This window comes from Cryptomeria japonica, chromosome 9 (genome assembly GCF_030272615.1).
Source record: "Cryptomeria japonica chromosome 9, Sugi_1.0, whole genome shotgun sequence".
Classification (NCBI taxonomy): Eukaryota; Viridiplantae; Streptophyta; class Pinopsida; order Cupressales; family Cupressaceae; genus Cryptomeria; species Cryptomeria japonica.
Window position 1 is genome coordinate 609,548,411 of NC_081413.1, and position 23,659 is coordinate 609,572,069.

Sequence of the window (23,659 nt, forward strand, 5' to 3'; positions counted from 1 at the left end):
ACACATTAGCCTACGAGGGTCAGGATAATAGGCTAATCTCACAAAATCCAAGTCTGCTAAAATGGGGACATTATAGTCCGCGCCTCCTGAAATTGCTTGTCCCCAAGCAATATCGACTGCAAAGAAACTCCTCCACCTGGATCCCAAATGAAGACCTGTGTAATGTCCCTGGTATTACCAACCAACTCCTGTAATGCCCACACCAAGTGCACAACTAACAAGACCTGCCAAACTAAATCAACCTCAACAACAGGTGTCACAAGAACATGAACATCAAGGGGAAGCAACTCTGAAAACTGACAATGTTTGCTTCCCAAAACTGCGCAAGATAAGATGCCAAACATATCATCTAACACATGCGCAACTGAACTATGCATCTGAGACAAATCATGTACATGAGAACCTGAAATGAGACTACCAACGATGCACACCATGTACATGCAATGAAACCTACCAGGGAACACCAACCAGAACTCGGATGCACACAAAGGATCCCTCAACATACTCGCTAGTGTCCCACATAGTATACTTGGATTCCAAATCCAGGGTAGAAATCTGCTATGTAAACCTCCCTCAGACTTTCGCTACTCAACACTGATCGCCACTTCACCATGCGAGATGTGGTGAAGCCAACCCATGGGACCTATCCAAACTGCAACACTAACTTTGTCATCACCTGGATCCCAGTGCAATCTATACACACATCCATCTGTACTGTGAAGATAGGAGTACCTGGAAACATCTGCTACGCAACATCTCTCCACAACCTCTGCTAAACCCTCATGGATGTGATATCCAACTAAACCATCATGCCCATTGTCACCATAGTCTCTCTGAAGCCATGTATCCAAAGATAGCCTCTGTGTCATAGGAGTAACAATCTCCACCGGATACACATCAACATGATGGGAAACTGAACACTGCTCGAGCAAGTAGCCACCAACAATAAACTGAGTCAGGTACTTGCAACTGCTAGTTCCATCTACTGAAAATGGTAACTCTCCATCCCACAATGGATGGTATAATCCTGAAGCTAATCCACATCGATGCATCATCAAGTCCTCCACGTGTGGATCAAAAGAAAAGTGATGAGCACTCCTCACTGTGTAGTTGCGATAAAACGCTCCAACCTCAGTCAAGGGCTCATCTCTAACAATACTGGAATCATGAGATGGCTCCAATCTCTGACCCCGAACAATTGATCGGGTAGGGGCTTTGGTAACCCTCTCTGCAAACCCAATCACAAAATCTCTATTAGGAAGCATTGTAGTCAGAGTATCAATAATTACTCCCACACCACGCCTGATGGTGAGAGAACCTCGGATGAGAGTATCCTTGGTGGCTCCAAACGGACCCTCTCGAAACTCAGGACTCTCAAGAAGGTACTCAACAAATGAATCTTTGCAGTAAAAACAATATAAGGCCGAGTCAACCTTATCCTCTAAGACCTGCAACTGATCACTCTGACTCTGAGAAACAACAAGCTGGCATCCAAAATCAGCTGCATGGGATGAAGTAATAGATTTGCTTCCAGGAGAGGGAAACAAATCTACATGAGATCCATACTCCCAACTAGATGACACTATGCGAGTTCCATGTGAAGTGGATGGCGTAACGTCGTGTACTAACACACAACTCTCAGGAGAGTCCACCACTACCACACAAGAGCTATCAACAATCTGACCTGTATCATTTGTCATAGCACTAACCTCGGGAGAACTTGATGCAACAAGTGGTTCTATGCTATTCTCAACCCAAATACTCATCCCAGCTAAGTCACCTGTACCTGCATCAGTGACGGATGTAACCACATCCTCAACATACCCATCACTACAACCCGTGGGTGTAAACTCATCACCAAGTGACGCTATAGGAAACTCAACTGTATCCACAGATGGTGAAGACTGTGCTAAACTCAACGCCATGGTAAGTTCCTCAACTTGTGACCGTGACTCACGAAGGGTTGACTGAGCGCTCTCCAACGAGTCCATAGTCACCTCAAGCTCATGGGTGAACTCATCAACCTCCTCCTCCTTTCCCTTCAGTGCATCGTAGCAAGTGCAATCCCACTCGAGAAGATAATCCCTATCAGCAAGTAACTGCAAGTAATTCTGTTTCATTATCCCAATAGCTGCTCAGAGTGCATGGAACTCTACTAGGGAAAGGCTACTATCACCGTGCTCATATGTCTCAGTAGTACTCCAACCAAAGGTCGCCAACATTTGTCGAGCGACATCAAAATGCTCCAAGGCTGTAGCAATCATATCATCATTAACCTTCAACTGCCCAGCCAGATGATGATACCCCTGTGACTCATTCTTTCCACCCAAATCTGCACTATGGTATGAAACTGAATCAACATCACTCACCTCGTGATCAACAACATCATGTGTGCAATCAATTGTGCACACATCAATATCTAAGGTACTGCTGCTATGTACCTCGTAGGATGGCTCAACTGGCAAGGTAGAAGTTGTTGTTATGACAATATCTTCACACACTTACACTTCCAATGTAACTACATGGCCATCCAACTCATGATTCTGGGATCCTATGCCAAAGCATGAATCTTCAAACTTATTTTCTAAGGTCTGATCTGAAAAATCAGACTCTAAATGACATGAATCCACATCATACATTACCCCATTAGTACCAAAATCTTGAGTAACTTCATGCAGCAACTTAATAGAACCATCTTGCACATGTGTATTCACTGCTCTCTCATGCTGATGCAAAATTTCATCACTGCTGTCATGTAGATTAGAACTCTTATGAGCCAAAATTCCCATGCAATCCTCATTCTTGACACTTGTATCACGAGTGCCAATACTCAAGGTCACTCCCACAACACTTTCTGAACTTTCCATGACTTTCAAATCATCATTATGTTCAAGTGCAAGGCTGCTGTCATGAAAATCGGACTTGTTATCAGGACTGATAACAACTTCTTGAGTGCCAATAATCACCACATTCTCTTCAAGTTTCACCTTTTTATCCTTAAAAATAGATGTCATATACCGAGCAATTCTATCGAGTTTTGCAGGGTGTGAAATCAATTCATCCAGCTTCTTCTGGTTTTGTTTTAACTTTTCCAGTGAGGAATACACTTGCTTCATATTCTGGTCCCACTGATTTTGGGTACTTGAAGTAACCATGATTAACTAGCTGAATCAATCTACCCAACAGGTTGGTAGGAAACCGCTTTGATACCACTGTAATATCCCTTGGCTAATCTGACCCTGTTTCGCTTATTTGAACCCCAAGGAATATTGTCAAACACTTGGCATACAATGTTTGAAGCCGCTGTAGTGAATTCTTAATTTGTCTTCTTTGGGTTTGTAGGCTGAAATTTCAATGGCTGCCTTGATATATTGGTTTGATTCTCCTCATATGCAAAGCCCTTGTCAAATATATATAGCTGTTCACCTTTCTAAATCCCCTCCTATAGAATTCAAACTACTGTAGCGCACTGTTCATGGCACTGTAGCGCACACTGTAGCAGCAAATAAACCCTCTCTATGATGTTCTCAGTCTGCCATATACATATGCTCTCAGCTATGCCAATAAATCTGAAAATAAATCTCCAATCAGCACAATATTGACTTCTGAATGAAGCCAACTCTCACAAGCATAATCAGATGATATTGCACACCCTCTATATGCTGTTACAATGAAGAAGCCACGCTCTCCAATGCCGACAAGCCTTGAATCCTGCAGAAACCCTTGGTATTCTACACTTCAATGCTCCAGAGAAACTTCAATCAAAAACTCCAATCACATAATGAAGTTCGATTCCTTTTGCACACTTATATTTCCTCAAGAAGTTCGAACTTCTTCAAAAAGCTCTTAATTAACATTAAATGTTATAATATTTCATTGGCATCAATAATGTAATTAAACCTTGGGTTATGTGCTCATAAATTATTAATAAACTTGGCCCCCTTCTCATGATAAATAGACCCTCATTTAACTGCTTTATACTATAAAGTCATTTTATAACTTAATAATATAATCTCCAAATAATTAATGTTTAATTGAGCCAATTAAACATTAATATCTCCATGAATACTTTGTATTTTCAAACGTCGTCTGAACTGGGAGCTAACATGAGGAGACTGCATATGACCATACCCCCTTTACTAAAAATAGCAGGGGTCCATCTCTAACATCCCAAGACTTACTAAAAATAGGAAGTAGAGCAAATAATGTCCGAATGATGCCAAATGAAGACCAAACTGAAGCATTCTGAACACTGGAGATGATACCAATCTTCAAAAGACCCTCTATCCAACACATTAGCCTACAAGGGTCAGGATAATAGGCTAATCTCACAAAATCCAAGTCTGCTAAAATGGGGACATTACAACCTCTATATAAGGCTAAATTCTCTCATTGTAAAGTTTAATAGTTAGAAGTTCATAATTAGGAAGCAAGTAGCAGTAAAGTAGGAGGAGGAAGCTTGAAATTGTTGCCAAGTTATGTCGAAATCAATTCAATACTTTCATTGATGTTATGGTGGATGTATGTGTTGTGTTTGTGAGCTATCTCTGATTAAGTAGAAAGCAGAAAGTTATTTCGAAATCAGTTGCAGTATGCTAGGTCCTATACCAAGTTGGATTTAAGGTCCAAATATGATCAAGTAAGAATGAAAAAGAGGACTTTCAAGCCTAGACAAGCTTTATTTGAATGGTTAGTACCTCCATTTGGTTTGTGTAATGCACCAACAACCTTCACAAGGCAAATGAACACGATATCTGAGCTTAAGTTTTGCCAGCATGTGGATGAAAATTTTGAATGCATGAAGTTCAGCCAGAGGGGTCTAAGGGCTGTAGAAAGGGAATAAAAGAGATCGAAAGCTACATAAACAAAGATCAGCACTGGAATAGGGGCAAACGTCAGAAAAAAATGGCTAAAGAAGGGGACAATCTTGACGCCTTCATCCAAAAGTAGGAGCAAACAAATCAGTTACTCATCTAGACGATACAGCAAATGAATTCCACTTTAATACCACCCAACTCACATAGAATCTTACAGTGAAGGGACTAACTCAAATGGCCTAACTAATCACAACAGGGCTTTAGCTGGGTCAACATTCAGACCTTTTAAAAACCCATCTTTTTACACAAAGAAGAGACTCCACCTGAAGTAGAAGAGCAGAATCCAGCAACATATGACATCAATGCTTGCATGGATGAGTACATGGGCCTTGATCCAGACATAAAAAATCAAAGTACATTTGCAAATTTTTGCAATTTCAGATTTAGGAAAGCACCAAGGGTGGATAGAAGACCTACACAACAGTGCCATGGAGATTTGCCGCATAAGTTTGGCATGTTGATCCTTCCTCCTTTTGATGCATCAAGGAAAAGTATTGCACAAGCTTGGGCCCGAAAGCTGGATACTTATCTTTCACTCAGCCCTATGTTGGAAGAGGAAGTCATCAAATTAGCAATTCTTCATTTGGTGGGTATAGAACATTAGTGGTGGCATCACAGGATAATCAGCCAAGGACATAGTCATATTATCACCTATACTGATTTATAGAGAGACTTATGGATAGATTTGACAAGAAAGACCCTGACATAGATTTTAGGGAATTGCCTGAGTTGAGACAACATGACCATGGATGATTATGTGCCAGAATTCCAACAAGTATTTGTTATGGTACATGACAATGGATGATTATGTAGCAGAATTCTAACAAGTACTAGTTATGGTTCCATATGTAATAGTGATGAGGCTCATTGTCTTATTTTTAGGGGGACTAGCACAACCACTCAGGTGTTTGGTCAAGGTTTTTTTCCTAGTATCTTTACAAGATGCCAATAAGAGATTGCTAGATTTGGAGGAATCAGTGAATAAGAACAAATTATTCTCTAAGGGTGTACCTTGAGTGTAGCATAATAATTCTTTTCATAGGGTTTTCCCTCAGCCTAAGACATTACTTGCCAAGCCAAGCAAGATGGAAGAGTCCAAAAGTGAGCTTCAAAGAATTTTTTCTTTTCTTTTTCTTATAGAGAGCCTAGGGTGCAAAGACATAGATGCTTGGGGAAGGGATAGGTACATTGCAATGAGGTGATGTTCGATGAAGATATAGAGGTGGAAGATCACAATCTTGAGGTTGTAGTTGAAGAGACAAGACATGAGGACAAGGAAAGAGAAGAGTCCTTGGGAGGTACACTTGCTACACTTTCGGGAGCACCTAGATATCATCCTTTTTGAGTTAGAAGAGTTTTATAGGGACACAGTGACAATATTGATTGATAGTGGGGCTACCTGCAATGTCATTTATGAGGGTTTGGTGACTACAAGGGGATTGGGGATAGATGACTTTGAGGGATTCAATGACAGTGTGGTTGATTAGTTTACTATTTCGTGCAACAAAAGGATTCAACTTCTTGATATGACCCTAGGGAGACCAAGTGCAGAATATTTTATGTGGTTCGCACTGATGAGAGTTGAGACAGATGTGGTTTTGGGTGTCATGTCCCCTCTTTAGCTCTCTCTAGCAAAGACCTGTGAGTTAGCCTATTATGGAGTCTTGTAGGCTGGCAATGGTGGATAGAGATTCAGTTAGGATATTCAGTGTTTGGATTTGGTGTTTCTGGCAGTAGTAGACCAGTTTGGAGCAGTTCCTTGATTTTAGGAGGCAGTTCCTACTTTTAGGAGGTTGTGACAATGTCCAGGGTTGGGGTTCCATGAGACCATTCCTTGGTTTCAGTTTCAGGAGATTTGTGTGTGTTTCCTAGTTTCTAGGAGCATCCCTAGATTTTAGGGATGAGTCTGCTAGTTGATCCATGATTTCCGACATCAGTCATAGACAAGTGACAGGTTCAGTTTCAGGCTTTTGGTGTGTTTTGAGCTTTTTGTAGCTGTTTGGGTTATATTTTTAATATATTTAAATATTTCCTAAGTTAGCGTTTTAATATTTGGAATAAGGCTATGTCTATAGCCATTTTAGAGTAATAAGGGGTTTTTGGCTTAATCTGGATTCGTATGCCCATGTGTTATAGCTCGTTGGAAAGGTCTTGAACTTTTCTAAATGATTTTCACTTGCTAGGGTCCTTTTGGCACTTGGAGTTATTTTATATTGAAAAAGTGGTGTTTTCTCTATACTTGGGCACCCAATATTGGGAAATATTACTTCATATTAAAGCGCACTTTTCATATATCTTTAGGGTTCGATTTGGAAGGAAAGAGATATAAGGAGAAGGAAACCTAATTTCTCATTATCTTTTACATATTGAAAACTTGTTTGGTGCAATATTGCTCTGGTAGAGCAATTCTTCAATCTGGGATGCAAACCCCATGATTGGTATTGGTTGGGACGTAGCCCTCAGCTATTGATTGGCAGTGGATTCTTTTGGCATTGGCATTATTGGTCAGAGTGTATACGCTATTCGTTGTGGAGATTCAGATTGCTTGGTGAGGGTTTCAGCAGGGTGGTTGAATTTCCTAGTTGGGGCGTGATTGTTTCAACTTGATGCCACCATTACAACAGGTATACTATACGTTGGAAGTGGTGAAGACTTTCATTCAGCCATAGCTGGTGTTCTTGGTTTGTGTTCATCATCTACCCTTTAGTTGGTGCCATTATTGGATGTAAGCACATCCCCGTAGGGAATAATCTGGATATTATAAATCAGAAATCTGCCTAGTACGATTTGTATCAATTCTGATTTAATTGAATGTTCTTACTTGTTTCAGGTTCCTTCCTTATTTGCTGTTCTTTATTCATTACTTGCTTATATATTCAAAAAAATACAAAAAGAAACCAAACATTCTGCGACTTCTCTCTATTCTGTAAGACCATCAACAAAAATCACAGGAAAATATAGTTTATTATTTTAAAAATTACAGCAGATCAGCAAGGGGATCCATCAGGGATCTTTCAGTGGTATTAGAGCTATTTGCCTGCCAGCCTGTGGGGTTAAGCTTTCTTTTTTCTATGCATCCGGGAAGAAGTGACTTATACAGATATTATACCCGCAGAAGAGCTCAGTATGAGCGTGAGTGTGGAAGAGAATAGGAACCTATTATGGTAGATGAACAGGTGGGCGCCGGAGTAAATCAGGCTGAGGAAGACAGACAAGAGAGAGAGTTGATGAGGACCCTCATCACTACCCAGCCCAGGATTGTTCAGACCTTAGACAGAATACAGGTTACCCTGGAGCGGTTGGAAGTGGATAGACACAGAGGCAGACGGAGTAGATCAGTGTCTGTGGCTGGAAGCCAGCATGGTCATGGATCTCATACATCAGTTGGGAGCTGTCATCATTCCCCTAGGCATGAGAGACATCATACACTAGTTAGGGATAGACCATTACTTCCTCGGTTTATACCAGGTGAGCAGTCGGTACAGGTAGAGCCACCAGAGGTGGAATTTCAGGATTCAGTCAGGGCAGCTATAGTTGAGTGGAGAGCCCTACCCCCAGAGGTTAGGGATGCTTTTCCTTTTCCTCAATATTGTGCACAACCTAGAGATACTGCCAGGTTCAGAGGAGACCGGGGCTATAGGCCTCAGTAACAGAACTATGACCTCAGTAGAGCTACTGGGAAGATCACATTGGCTACATTTGATGGGACTAGTGGTACAAGTGCACGAGTGTGGGTGCACAAGCTGGATATATATCTATCACTGAGACCCATGCCGGAACGTGAGGCCATTAAGTTTGTCGTCCTACATTTAGAGGGGGTTGCCTATGACTGGTGGCACCATGGATTGATCACCTAGGACCACACCATGATCCACTCCTATGCAGAGTTCACTGAGCGCCTCATTTCTCGATTTGACCGTAAGGACAGAAAGCTCTATTATAGGGAGTTGCACATCTGAGATAGACTGGGCATGAAAAAGCTTATGTCAATGAGTTCTAGCATATTGCAGTTATGGTGCCTGACATGCACCAGAGGCGCAATGTTATGTTATTCATTGAGGGACCGCAGGACAGGCTTAAGGGAATGGTACGCGCCTTCAATCCAACCACCCTTAAGGACGCCATAGATGTGACATTGAGGTTGGATACCACTCCTACTTCTTATCAGACAGATAAGAAACCTTTCAGAGACTCACGGCCTCCACAGAAGGCCAACACCTCACAGTTTAGAGATGGACAGTTAGCTAGACCTCCTAGGATGGACTAGGAGACACATAATGAATTGAGGAGGAAGAAACTATGTTTTTCCTGCAAAGAGCCTTGGGAACCCGAACATCGTTGCATGGGTAAGGGCAAGGTTCACTTGATTGAGGTAACATCCGAGTTTGGGGATGAGGAGATACCAGACACTGATACTGAGGACAACCCATAGGAGACTATGCAGGAACAACCACAGTTGGAGATAGACATTCTTGAACCCTTGGCGGCAGCGAAAGTGACTATGGCTACCCTTTCCAGTTATCCCAGATTTCATGCCTTTCGATTGAAAGGTACATTACAGGGGCATCGAGTCATGAGCTTGGTAGATACAAGGGCCACTCACAACTTCATTGATCAGAAGTTGGTTGAGCGGCGTGGATTACAGTCTGAGGTATTTGATGGTTTTGGAGTGAAGGTTGCAGATGGTGCAGTTTTGGGCTGTACTAGGAGGATTCCACAACTTAGCATTCAGATGGGGGATTATAACTTGACATATGACTTTTATATTCTACCTCTGGAGGACTATGATGTGGTTTTGGGCATGCAATGGTTATAGGGTATTGGGAGGTATATTATTGATCACCACCGCATGCAGTTAGAGTTCCTGTCTGGCGGGAAGAAGATAATTTTGAGGGCAGCTTCAGACGGTGGACCTAAAGAGGTGTCTTCTCGCAGGATGGAGACTATTATTAGACATGATGATGTGATTTGGGCTACACGTTGTTTGGTGAAGTCCAAAACACGTACACCTCAAGATGGTAGGGTGTTTCATGTTGATATTCAGTCGGTGATGGACCGGTATGGTAGAGTCTTTGGTGACATACCTCCTGGTGTACCTCCATATAGAGGGTTTGAGCATGGGATAGAGATGGAGGATGGAGCTAAGCCAGTGATTACCACTCTGTATCGTCATCCTAGAGCATACAAGGATGAGATTGAGAAGACTATTCATGAGTTGTTGGACATGGACTTCATTCACCCTAGCTCTAGCCCCTTTGCTTCTTCTGTGGTGCTTGTTAAGAAGAAGGATGGGACTCTGCGGATGTGTATTGATTATCGGGCGTTGAACAAGAAGACAATCAAGAACAGATATCCTATTCCACGCATTGATGAGTTGTTGGATGAGCTTCATGGAGCTATCTACTTCTCTAAGATTGATCTTCGTTCAGGCTATCATTGGATTCGTGTACGAGCAGAGGATATGCACAAGACTGCTTTCCACTGTCACTATGGGCACTATGAGTTTCTAGTGATGCCTTTTGGCCTTACCAATGCGCCAACCACTTTCCAGTCTTGTATGAACCATATCTTCAACAAGCAGTTGAGGAAGTCGGTTCTAGTGTTCTTTGACGATATCTTGATTTACAGTTGTACTTGGGAGGACCATCTCAAACATGTTGAGGAGGTACATAGCATCATGGAGAGTCAGTCTCTATTTGCTAAGTTGTCCAAATGTGAGTTTGGACTTAGAGAGGTCTTATATCTGGGTCATGTGATCAGTGCTAATGGGTTGAAGGTACATGAGGAGAAAATTCAGGCAATTCGTGATTGGCCCTGCCCTCTGAACATTACTGAGTTATGTGGATTCCTCGGTCTATGTGCTTACTACAGGAGATTTGTGAGGGGCTTCTCTCAATTGGCAGCACCCCTGACATACCTCACAAAGAGAGGAGATTTCAGATGGGCAGAATAGGTACAGGGGGTCTTTGACAAACTCAAGGAGGTTATGAGCACTTGTCCAGTTTTGGCACTCCCTGACTTCTTGCAGCCATTTGTACTTGAGTGTGATGCTTCAGGTGTGAGCATTGGAGCGGTGTTGATGCAGAACAGACATCCCATTGCTTATGAGAGTAGGAAGTTGCATGATAATGAGAGGTTGTATTCTACATATGATAAGGAAATGTTGGCTATTATGCGTGCATTAGCCAAGTTCAGACAGTATCTTGTTGGCAGCAAATTCGTGGTACGAACAGACCACAACAGTTTGAAGTATTTCCTTGATTAGACAGAGCTCAATGATCATCAACAAAAATGGGTAAGCAAGATCCAGGCCTATGATTTTGACATCAAATTCATTAAGGGAAAGAATAATACTGTTGTTGATGCACTTTCTAGGAAACCATCACTTGCTGCCCTATGCTCATTGAGTGAGATTTCAGTAGATTGGAAGGCTCAACTTTTAGTTGAGTACTCCAAAAATCAGCATGCTTGTGAGATCATGGATGGATTGGTATTGGATGATAGGTACAGTGTGGTGGATGATGTCATTTACTACAAAGGCAGGGTATATCTTGTTCCGGGTTCTCAGTTGAAGGAACAGATTCTGCATGCTTACCATGATACTCCTACCGCAGGACACTCAGGGTATGGTAAGACTTATAGGGCGGTTCGGGAGAGATTCTCTTGGAAGGGTCTCAAAGATGATGTTCTACGTCATGTCCGTGAGTGTATGACGTGCCAGCAGAATAAGTCCGAGCATACTTTTCCTGCTGGTTTGTTGCAGCCCTTACCTATACCGAAACAAAAGTGGACAGGGATCTCTATGGATTTCATTACAGGTCTTCCTTGGGTTCAGGGGAAAGATTGTATCTATGTCGTAGTGGACAGGTTAACTAAATATGCCCACTTCTTTCCTATTGCAATTGATTTCACAACATCTCAGGTAGCTGAGCTATTTTTCAGAGAGGTGTTTAGACTCCATGGCCTCCCCAAGACCATAGTGAGTGATAGGGATAGCAGGTTCATGAGTTCTTTCTAGCAAGAACTTTTCAGGCTCGCAAGTACGGAATTGACACCTAGTACCAGCTACCACCCACAGACAGATGGGTAGACCGAGATTGTTAATAAGTGGGTTGAGGGGTATTTGCGCAGCTATGTGGCAGGACAACAGAAGGCATGGGTGCATTGGTTGTATTTGGGCGAGTATTGTTATAATACTACACACCATATGTCTATTGCTATGACTCCTTTCAGAGCCCTCTATGGTTACGATGCATTATCTTTTGTTGATCTGGCTGTAGGTGACAGCAGGGCTCCTTTGGCACAGGATTGGTTATAGGAGAACCAAGATATCATGAGATCTCTCAGAGAGAATTTGCAGCAGGCACAGAATCAACAGAAGGTCTACGCTGATCGGCACAGGACTGAGAGGGTATTTGAGGTGGATGATATGGTTTTCCTACGTCTGCAGCCTTATCGACAGAGCACCCTTTAAAGGGGTGGAGCTGAGAAGCTCAAACCTCGTTTTTACGGGCCATACAGGATTCTCAGGCGTGTTGGAGAGGTTGCCTATGAGATTGAATTACCACCTGGCAGTCGGATTCATAATGTGTTCCACGTTTCCTGTCTGAAAAGGGCACTGGGGCAACATATTGTAGCATCTCCCAATCTACCTCCCTTGGATGAGGAAGATAAGTTGACGTTGGTTCCTGAGGAGATCTTGGAAGAGAGGGAACACTGACTGAGGAGCAGGGTGATTTGGGAGTACTTGGTTCGCTGGAGGGGTCTCCCCATAGGGGACGCCACTTGGGAGGGAGAGGCTATTTTGCAACATCCAGTTTTGCAGTTGCTTGTGGGCAAGCATCTCCGAGAGGGGAGGACTGTCATGTCCTCTCTTTAGCTCTGTCTAGCAGAGACCTGTGAGTTAGCCTATTATGGAGTCTTGTAGGGTGGCAATGGTGGACAGAGACTTAGTCAGGATATTCAGTGTTTGGATTTGGTGTTTCTGGCAATAGTAGACCAGTTTGGAGTAGTTCCTTGATTTTAGGAGGCAGTTCCTACATTTTAGGAGGCACTTCCTAGTTTTAGGAGGTTGTGACAACGTCTAGGGTTGGGGTTCCATGAGACCATTCCTTGGTTTCAGTTTCAGGAGATTTGGGTGTGTTTCCTAGTTTCTAGGAGCATCCCTAGATTTTAGGGATGAGACTGCCAGTTGATCCATGATTTCCGACATCAGTCATAGACAGGTGACAGGTTCAGTTTCAGGCTTTTTGTGTGTTTTGAGCTTTCTGTAGCTATTTGGGTTATATTTGTAATATATTTAAATATTTCCTAAGTTAGCGTTTTAATATTTTAAATAAGGCTATGTCTATGGCCATTTTGGAGTAATAAGGGGTTTTTGGCTTCATCTGGATTCGTATGCCCATGTGTTATAGCTCGTTGGAAAGGTCTTGAACTTTTCTAAATGATTTTCACTTGCCAGGGTCTTTTTGGCGCTTGGAGTTATTTTATATTGAAAAAGTGGTGTTTTCTCTATACTTGGGTGCCCAATATTGGGAAATATGACTTTATATTAAAGTGCACTTTTCATATATCTTTAGGGTTCGATTTGGAAGGAAAGAGATATAAGGAGAAGGAAACCTAATTTCTCATTATCTTTTACATATTGAAAACTTGTTTGGTGCAATATTGCTTTGGTAGAGCAATTCTTCAATCTGGGACGCAAACCCCATGATTGGTACTGGCTTGGACGTAGCCCTCAGCTATTGATTGGCAGTGGATTCTTTTGGCATTGGCATTATTGGTCAGAGTGTATGCACTATTCCTTGTGGAGATTCAGATTGCTTGGTGATGGATTTAGCAGGGTGGTTGAATTTCCCAGCCAGGGCATGATTGTTTCAGCTTGATGCCACCATTACAACAGGTACACTATATGCTGGAAGTGGTGAAGACTTTCATTCAGCCATAGCTGGTGTTCTTGGTTTGTGTTCATCATCTACCCTTCAATTGGCGCCATTATTGGATGTAAGCACATCCCCAGTGCATAGGGAATAATCTGGATATTATAAATCAGAAATCTGCCTGGTACGATTTGTATCAATTCTGATTTAATTGAATGTTCTTACTTGTTTCAGTTTCCTTCCTTATTTGCTGTTCTTTATTCATTACTTGCTTATGTATTAAAAAAAATACAAAAAGAAACCAAACATTCTGCAACTTCTCTCTATTCTGTAATACCATCAACAAAAATCACAGGAAAATATAGTTTATTATTTTAAAAATTACAGCAGATCAGCAAGGGGATCCATCAGGGATCTTTCATTGGGTGTGCGATTGTTGCATTCACTTGGTGAGTTTTCAAGTTGAAAGGGAAGGAGGTGGTTCTTTGAGGCCTATCCAACTGGGCTCCTAGGATTGTGCCAGCTAAAAGGATGGAGAGGGCTTTTTGTAGAGACCAAGTGGCATGGCCAGCACAGTGTTTGATCATAGAAACAGGTTCATGCAAGGATGGGAGATCTTACCATGTGTGTAATATTCTTGGCTATAAATGAGAAAATTTTCTTATTTTGTGTTTTTGGGTACAACTCTTAAATCATGCATATGTATTGACTGTTGAATGATACTTTAAACAAACCACTTGTATTGAAGAAGATTGTTATAGCTTAAAATAACAACATTTAAGTCAGATTGATTTAGTTAATACAATCCACAAGAATGGTTACTAAATTCCTCAAAACAATGTTTCTTATAAATAAATAAACCCTGAATCAAGGTAACCTATAACTGACTTAGGGTTTCTCTTGGTGATGGTTTGTGGCTATCCGAGACAAAAGCAATTGCTGCAAGTTTCCTGATTGGGTATGGAACTTCAACAAGGATTGCCCTTCACAGTTAACACCATCAGTTGAAGCCTTATGTTCCTCAGTTGACAGATCTGAGGAGATTTCTCCCTTGGTGATCACCTAGTTTGCAAACCTTATCATTCCCATGATGTAGTCTCCTGTAGGCAAGGTGTGGAAATAGAATTGTACTGGAAGAGGTGAATCTCAAGCCTTCAAATGCTATAGATATAGAGTGCCTTATTTTGACAGGCCTGTCATGCAATTTCCCTTGTTGTAAGCCATTGCAACTACTAAAATCTGCTCTGCACTACTTAATTAGGTCTGATTGCCACTAAGATAAAGGAAGGTTGTAGATGAGAGCACCCAGTTGGTGAATGGGGTAGCCTGCAACCAAGCAAATTTTCATTTTCCTCTGAAATTCTATCAATGCCACCACAACCTGATGAAGCAACATGTGCTGTGTTAAACCTCAAAATATTCTGATTATAATAAATTGTAGATTCAAAGGAATCAGATATGACTAGGTCAGGGTTTGGTGTCACAATCTCAGGGAACAACTAGGGTTTTCAATCTAGCAATTTCACTATTAGAGATTGTGCAAAATTTTGTACCAGTTTCCATTGTACCTTTTGATTTGTAAACAAAACCTATATGGGTTGGTGTGGGTTGAAAAGGCTGAAAAGTTCATGGAACATACCAAGAAGTGTATCTCCAAGTGCAAGAAAAACTCAAAGCAAGCCAATAAATGTACAAATGGAGACACGATCAACATTGTACTTAGCATGAGTTTATCGTACGTGATAGAGTTTGGTTGTACATGGAAAAAGATAGGCTACAAGGAGTTGCACAGAAGATGAAACTTCCAATGTATGGACCCTGAAGAATTTTGGAGTGGGTCAGTGTGAATGTATTTTGGCTGGATTTACTATCATACATGAAAGTTTACTCAATGATCAATGTAGAAAACTTACTTTTGTTTTAGCCTTCAATGATGGATGAAGGATTGCTTCCACCATCCATGGAAGACCTCACGTTAGGTTCTTTGGAAGAGCTGAAACGAAATATAATTCTTGAGAAGAAGGAAAGATAAACTTTTAGCGGTTCTTAGGGAATATGGCTGGTTGGGTTGAAAGGAAAACTCCCAGCCAAAGTAAATGCTTGCCTAAATTGGACATTTGAAAGAAATTTCCATATTAAATGAGTCCCTAAGCTTTGGGGGCCAAAATCTTGCTAATTGGGCAGGTATCATCCAAATAATTGGATTTTGTTTATGATCACGTCTTTTGCCATAACTTCGTTCAGTCAAGGAAAACTAATTCAGGAGTTCATGAGAAGAGTTGGTTTCCACCAGTTTTATATCATGAAGAACTTTTATGCAGGGTTGTTGAAGACTTGGGATGATTTAGAGCATCCTGGAGAATTCATGCAGTTGTCAGAGCATAGTGTTTCTTCACTTTTGACATGTTTGTTATTTGTTACAGGAGGTGAATACACAATTTTCCCCAACAAACACGTGTGCTCATTGGTGGAAATGGCAAATGCATCTCTATGCATGCAATTTTTGGATTTTGAAGGGTTTCATCTGTTTGTTTCACCTTGCAAGAATTGTCTTGGATGCCCACACTTCTGGTGCTCATGAGGAAGACTATATCAATCAATTTTGAGCGTGGCAATAGGTTGGCACTCTTATTCACCTACTGGAGCAAGTAGTTTGCTTACTTTTTGTCATGTTTGATCATGATTTGTGGAACAGAACAACTGATTGAAGGTTTTACAAACTCATGGCACCTGTTGGTGAGATTTGTAGGTCATTTTCAGGCCATACTTCATTGTACTTGTCTGTGCTTGACTGTTGCATAGTGGAGATGAGGAATGTATACCTATTGTTGGAGTTGTTCCATTGTTTAGGGTTTCTTCACCCAATATCTTGTATTACAGACATTGCCTACTTGTTTGTTGATGTTCTTTCCATGTTTCCCATACTTAGTGATGATGCCTGAATGCAAACACACTGTTACATGGTTTTAGGACTTCCAATGATAACAATTGTTTGTTTAACGTGGTTTAAGCACAGTGAATCCGTAATTGGTGAGCTGTTTGGGAGTATCCACTTAGTTTATGGATCAGAACTTCAGATATAGTACTCATGAGTCATCTGTTTACAGAGCCAATTTCTTATTTAAATGTGTAGTGCATTCCTTGCTGGTTTTGTTGGTGCAGTTCTCTGTTGGGGAAAAAATGGTTGTTAGTTTGAAGCTTTGATAGGAGAAATCATATAGCTTGTGAAGTGGGTATCATTGTTGGACGCTGTTGTGTAAGCTTTGGTTTAGGTATCAGTCCTTTCTTGTGTAATGGTTGAGTTTGGATATCCATATAGATGTGGATATGGGTGTAGTATCTGATACTGGATACAACAGAGTTTGGAATATCCTTATGTTATATCCAAGAAACAACCATTAGTATAGGGGAATTTAAAACCACACTTATCAATTTGGAATAACTGAAAGTAATGAATCTTGCTTTTTATTAGGACATGGGAAGGAAAAATAGCAGTTCTATTTTCTGATTAATAATTTTGCAGTGGCACAAAAGACAGGTTTGGCTTGCATTTACAACCTTGTCAAACTTAACCTGGTTAGAAGCTTGGTGAACTGTAAATGAAAAAATGAAGCAGCATTTGTGTTGGAAAATCCTACCATAACTTGTCTAAACCAAGTTTGTTAGATCTACTTGTCCTAGCTTAAATAAATAAATATTTTATTTATTTAATTAATTCATTTAGCCTCTTCTAACTCTTTCATCATTTAAGTAAATATTTTTATTTATTAAATTGGTCCCACTTCTTCTATTAATTAAATAAATATTTATTTAATTAATTCTTTAGCTTTTTCCCTTCTATGACACATGCCATTTATCTTTTAATTTTCCTTTACCTACCCCTTCATATTTTATTATTTCTTTTACCTATCCTTTAATCTTATCCCTCCATTTTCAAGAGTGTCTTCTATATAAGAGGATACTCTCATTCTTTCACAACCCTAACAGTTTATGGGATCAATTAACCTTCTTGCAATCAAGCGACTTCACAACCACAATCCGTTCTTTATTGAGCTTTTGTGCACTTACAAAATCTGAGAGCAAATATATCAAGCAAGATCAATGGAGATAGGAGACAATGGATATCAAACCCTACTTGGCATGTGAATGGTATTATTGTTTCAATTTGTTAATTTGCATGTTCTTAGGTTCATTGGTGTATGGTGAATGTTTTATTGTAAGAGTAGGGTTTGTTGTGTTTGGATCTTTGTGGTTTTGCAATAGTTTGTCATGTGAAAATAGTTTAGACCATTCAAATAAAGCGTTTTCCTAGTAAAGCGTGCTGTTACTTGAGTGATAATTCTTTTAATGAAAAGGACTGGCACTATGTCAGTCTATCCAACTGATGATTGTTGTTATATGTTTTCCCTTATAAGCCCCTTCAATGAAGCGTTCTCTCTTTGAGGTTAATCCTCTTATTACTGCTTATCTATACATACTATGTAATGGAAACCATCGTTATGATGTTTGAAATGAATGGATTTATCATGCAATTGAATTTCACATGTTTTAGCTTAAATTTAGTGCTATCTTAGAATTGATTTTGAAATGATGGTTTCTTTGGTTTCTCTTTGCAGACCGATCAGAAGTTACGAGTATGTGATATTTGTGGTGCTTTCTTGAGCATTTATGACAGGTAACAGTTCTAGGTTCTTTTACTTTCTTGTCCAGCATTGGATCCAATCCTAGGAATTGGTATTTGGAAAACATGAAGGACTTGCAACTTCTGACCAGGCGTATAATGCCTCTTCATTACCAGCAGGCTTTGGGCCCCGTTTTTCAACAAAAACCTTTTGCAGCTTCAGAATGTGCGTGTCTTTTGTTTTATGCTTGAAGGTCTATGTTTAATTAGCTTGTAGGACATTAAATGGTGGCAATGCATACAATTTTCTGGTCAATTGAATCCTGTAAAATAAATTTATGCTTGTTTCTTTTGTGATGCAATTTTTAGTGATCGACGGTTGGCCGATCATTTCGGTGGGAAGCTGCATTTGGGATATATGCAAATTCGACAGAAATTAGATGATCTTCAGGTAATGTACTTTTTAAGGGTTTTCTTCTGTCATTTTTCTTGCTGTGCTATGCTTGTATCTGCATTTGATTATGCATGCCTAAGTGCAAGGACAACGTAACTGTTCTGCAAAGATCTATCTAATGCGGTTTTTATTTTGCTTCTAGGTCATAAAACATGCATAATTCAAGCCAAAAGAAATAGAGATTTATTACTTACTATTAGAATATAAGACTTACCTTTGTGATGAAGTCACCATAGTGAACTGAGTGGTTTGTCAGTATTTCTATTCTAAGCATTAAGAATCTAGGACAAATGTTAGGCTTATGTTTGTTGATTAAATCTCCAAAAGTCTGTATAAGGAGATGAATCTCATTGTAATTGTAACTCGAATATCTGTTAGAATGATATTGTGTTCTATGTTTTGCAACAAGATATCATAGTATGGGTCATGTGAAAAATCAAGTAAATGAGGATTTCATCAGACTTGAGGAGAACCATGGGAGACGTTCCCATGGCTTACAAAGCATTCAATTCATTATTTTTCATTTAAAAATCTCACAAAATTTAGTCAAAAATCTGTCGCTAGGGTTTCTCCCGTGAGTAGCAGAATATGTGTGACCAACAACTTTCATGTGGGAGAAGGGCAAGCGAGACTCATAAATGTGAATTTTAGATATCAATAGTGCACATGGGTCAGAGATAGGGCATGCACCAACATCTTTTTATTTTTGGTATTTGTACAATCTGCGTTCATGCTTTGTTTTATTTTCAGAAAATTTCAAAATGTTTTCAAATGTTTTTGGAAAATCATTCTGGGTCAAATTAAAGAGTTACAAGAGTTCTGAAAATATTTTTTAATTTTTTCAACCAACTCTTTCTTGACCAATGAGAAAATTACATTATTTGGGACACATGGCCTTCATTGAACTTAAACCAATGAGAAATGAGGTTAGGTACATCGAAGTTTGTTCCTTCCACATGTGTAGCTTGATGATGAATCAGGTACAACACATGTGGATGTGTTGACTTGGAATCTCTTGATTAGTTGAATGATGACTAGGATGCCACCTCAGCTTTCCATGTAGATCATCACAAAGAAGTGTTGGTGTTGGAGCAATATCTCTTCATACTCAACATTATCCAGTTTGTTCAATATGATGAAGATGGGGACATATTCCCAAATTGTATCATCTAGATGATCAAGTCACTGGCTTTGATTAACTCTTCTGAAACTGTCTGCTTAAGAGATGCATTCACTGATTTCATCCTCTTCATTTGCCATCGTCGCGATGTCAAGGCTTGATCCCCATGTGCATGATGTCTTTGACTGGGATCACTTCCTTGTCATACTAACCTTGGTTCATATTAACTAGATCACTTCCTTGTCATACTATAATCTGAACATTCTTGACTTGTAGGAGTAGTTATGATTGATATCAAAAGTTACGAAATTTAAACAGTGTATATCAAAAGTCATGAGCCTTTTGGTGATATTGGCATTTTAAAGCTATGGTTTTGTTTGTTTTCAAAGTGTATTGATCTCCATTTCTCGTGTGACAAAAATAATATTGGATTTTGGGAATGTCATAGGGCTAGAGAAAATACAAAATGTTTATTTCTTTATTAATTTTTTTATTTGCATAATTAAGCATCATTAAACATTTTAAAAGGCTGCTTTAAAAAGATTATTATAAACAATGAATAATTATATTCAAAAATGAGTTTTACAAATACATATTTGAATTATCTTATTGTTAGAAAACATGAGTCTTAACAGTCAAATGTCGCAATAAAAATAAGAAAATTTGTGTTAGGTGGCTGTTGATCTACTGGGAAGATGTTTGGCACACAAAGGGCCCACTAGGGGTCAATTTTTTCTTAGTGTAGGGATCCAACACCATATAAGATTTTGCTCAGTTGAGTCCTAGGGAGATTTGGTGAATGGATGCCACTTAACTTTAGCTCTTAGGCAAGAAAGATTGACTATGCACGCACTTGATACAAACAGAATATTGAAAGACATTAATAATAAATTGAAGAAAAAAAATAACCATTTTTGAGCAAGCTGTAAGCTTGGAATTCTTTTTCATTCAAGGAAGGCCACACCATTGAAGTTGTCTAGGTGTCCCTGGGATGCTTGAGGGATGTGACAAATTTTTGTGGTATGCCCCAAGGTTTCCCGTGGACAATAATTTAAATGTTTCCTTGATCATTTCTGTGATGCACAAAAGTTCTCAATAGTAATGTTTTGTTTTATGATTCATATGTTCTTTGTTCTAGGGTATTATTGGGGCCTGTGATTTTAAATTATGAGATTGCTAAATAAATGCAGTTGCGAAATAGCTGCTCTTATTGTATTATTTTTCAAACATTGCTATTATGTAGTTTTGATTGGATGATTAAGATGTGCCAACAACATAGTTACTTGTATGATTTTAATATCACAGATCAACAGTTCTATATGAGGAAACTTGTGTTCTTATTTTGCAGCTAGCAAATAATTTGTTGAGAAGATAGACCTAAGAAAATTATTCAAATTTTTTTATGCTCACATGTATGATGGCTTTAATTTATGGTGTGATGTTGCAGTCAACTGTGTCCTTTTGTATGTAAATGATATTGGTATCTGGATGATGAATTTATTCCTTTTGTGATAGTGAAACACTAGTGTCTGTTCTGCTCACAGCTAGACGTGAGGATATTATTGGTCCTGTTCATATCCAACCTTAAGCATCTGTTGAGATGCACACTTTTATTCTAAGTTTTCATGTATACGAATGCTTTAAATAAGACAGGCTTCAAGTTCCTTAGGCTTGTTCTTTCATTCGTACACTCACGTTGAAATTTTCCTTCTCCTGTGTATTGTAGTAAATAATAATTGTTAGCTGGTTACTTTATATTTAATTTATGGTCTCCTGTTTATCAAAACCAGTGACATTTATTCTGGTTCAAATGACTACTGTTCTGATTGTCAATATTTGTCCCATTTGGCAGGAGGAAAGAAATAAAGCCCGCAAACTTCTAGATGATGAAAGGTAATGGCTAGACTTCCCACTTTTTATGTTTTTTTAATTAGTATGTATTTTTCCTGGTCCTGATATAATTCCAATCCTCTTGAGCTTGTATAAATTGATTCTTCTTTTCAAAAGAGTACACTGGACAAATTAATATGATCCATATTGTAATAATATAAATGAAAATGATTAAATTTTCGATATGCAATTCCAGGGACAGGTAATAAAATGACAGGAAATTTGAACACAAGTTTTTAGGACAATAAACATTTTATCTGGACTAAGGGGTGACAGTGAAATAATGATTTATTAGAACCCTTCACCACTTTGAGACAAACATTAGCTCTGGTGTAGCTCTTTCAAAATTGATAGGAAACTTGGGATAATATTAATATATAATAATGTATTCCTCTACATCTCTTGCATTGTTTTTGTCAACAATGGTCTTGCTTTGACTGAAGGTTTTAGATGGTTTAGGTGGCCCCTTACCAATTTTTAGAACATTTAAGAGCACTCATATTGGGAGGCACTACTAACTAAACTAACTTCATCTGTGCAGTTTCCCTACCTGTTCCCTTGATTCACCAAATAGAAAGTCTATCTTCAGGATTGCTCATTCTGTTCAAAGAATGGAACAGAATGATTGAACAAATGCAAAACAAGAGGGAAATCATGACTTAAAATTTTTAACCTTTTACACGTGCTCTAAATGTTCTCTCTTGGTTGACTTTTCTTGCCTGCTGCAACTTAGTGCTTCTCATCTCAGTTCCATTTTGTAAAATAAAATTGTTTCTTATTTAGAGTTTGGGGGATGAGTTTGCGGGATGGGTTGGATCCATTTTCATTAAAATATTTATGGGGCATTAAAATTAGTGAGGATGGGGTAAACCGTAAAAGACAAATGTAATCAGGGAACTTGCCCTTGATATGTAAGAAACATGTGGATGAGCCCCCAAACATATGGATTGTGTCTCCATGTTTCACTACAAAAACATTTGCACAACAAACCACACACATGCAATCACCTCTGGATTGAAGCAACGGATGATGACAATCTTTGAATATCGCTGCCTTGATGATCTTTTTCTGGGTAAAGAGACTCGACCTGCTACAGCTATACAAGATCAGGATAAGTTTGACGAGTGCAACCGGGAAGCGGTTGTGCTTATCAAGATTTCAGTTACTGATGATCAGATGCCGCAAGTACCAATTGGCAAGACAGCTGCAGAGATCTGGGCTATTTTGAAGGATCTCCATGAGACATTAGATAAGAGCCGAGCTTTCTTCCTGAAGAACTAGCTATTTTCTATCATGATGGATGAGTGTATGTCCTTAGAGGAGCATCTCACAAAGATTAAGGACATTCGAGATTAAGGACTTCAACGAATGTTGACTTAAAATTTCCAGAGTTGTGCACCGAACTTCTACAGCAGGACTGTTCGAAACAACAGTTTGGTAGTAGTGCCACTTTGTCCTCCACTAAAGAAGCCTTCGCAACCAAATCCTTTCACAAGGATAAAGGCAAATCTCAATCATCTCAGCAGAAAGGCCCCAGTCAGTCTCAGGATAGCTCGAAGAAGAAGAAAGTTCAGTGTAACTATTGTCACAAATATGGCCACTTGATAAAAGGTTGTCAGAATCGGATAGATTCCGAACAGCGGAAGAAAGGAGGGTCTCAGCCTAAGGCCAATTTCGCAGAGCATTCAAAGCAAAAAGAATCTGCATTTTACGCTTTAATGGTGAAGCATCCTGTAGATCATCTGAAATCTTTTGCTTGGTATATAGACTCCGGTGCTTCTCGACACTTCACTCATCGACGTGATTGGTTCACAGACT

At 39.6% G+C, this 23,659-nt stretch overlaps 1 protein-coding gene across 5 annotated transcripts in view; it reads left to right on the plus strand.

Moving 5' to 3' along the window:
- Nucleotides 1–23,659, plus strand: part of LOC131039063 (U1 snRNP-associated protein usp106) — a 90,639-nt gene that overhangs the window by 50,713 nt on the left and 16,267 nt on the right. For 2 of the 5 annotated variants that reach the window (XM_057971812.2, XM_057971747.2), the window contains 3 exons: nt 18,373–18,431; nt 18,747–18,828; nt 21,804–21,844. In XM_057971812.2, the coding sequence (XP_057827795.1) occupies nt 18,373–18,431; nt 18,747–18,828; nt 21,804–21,844 (182 nt within the window). Of the gene's footprint in view, nt 1–18,372; nt 18,432–18,529; nt 18,604–18,746; nt 18,829–21,803; nt 21,845–23,659 lie in introns of those variants that run through there. The other 3 variants (XR_009358876.1, XR_009358877.1, XR_009358878.1) reach the window with 3 other exon arrangements.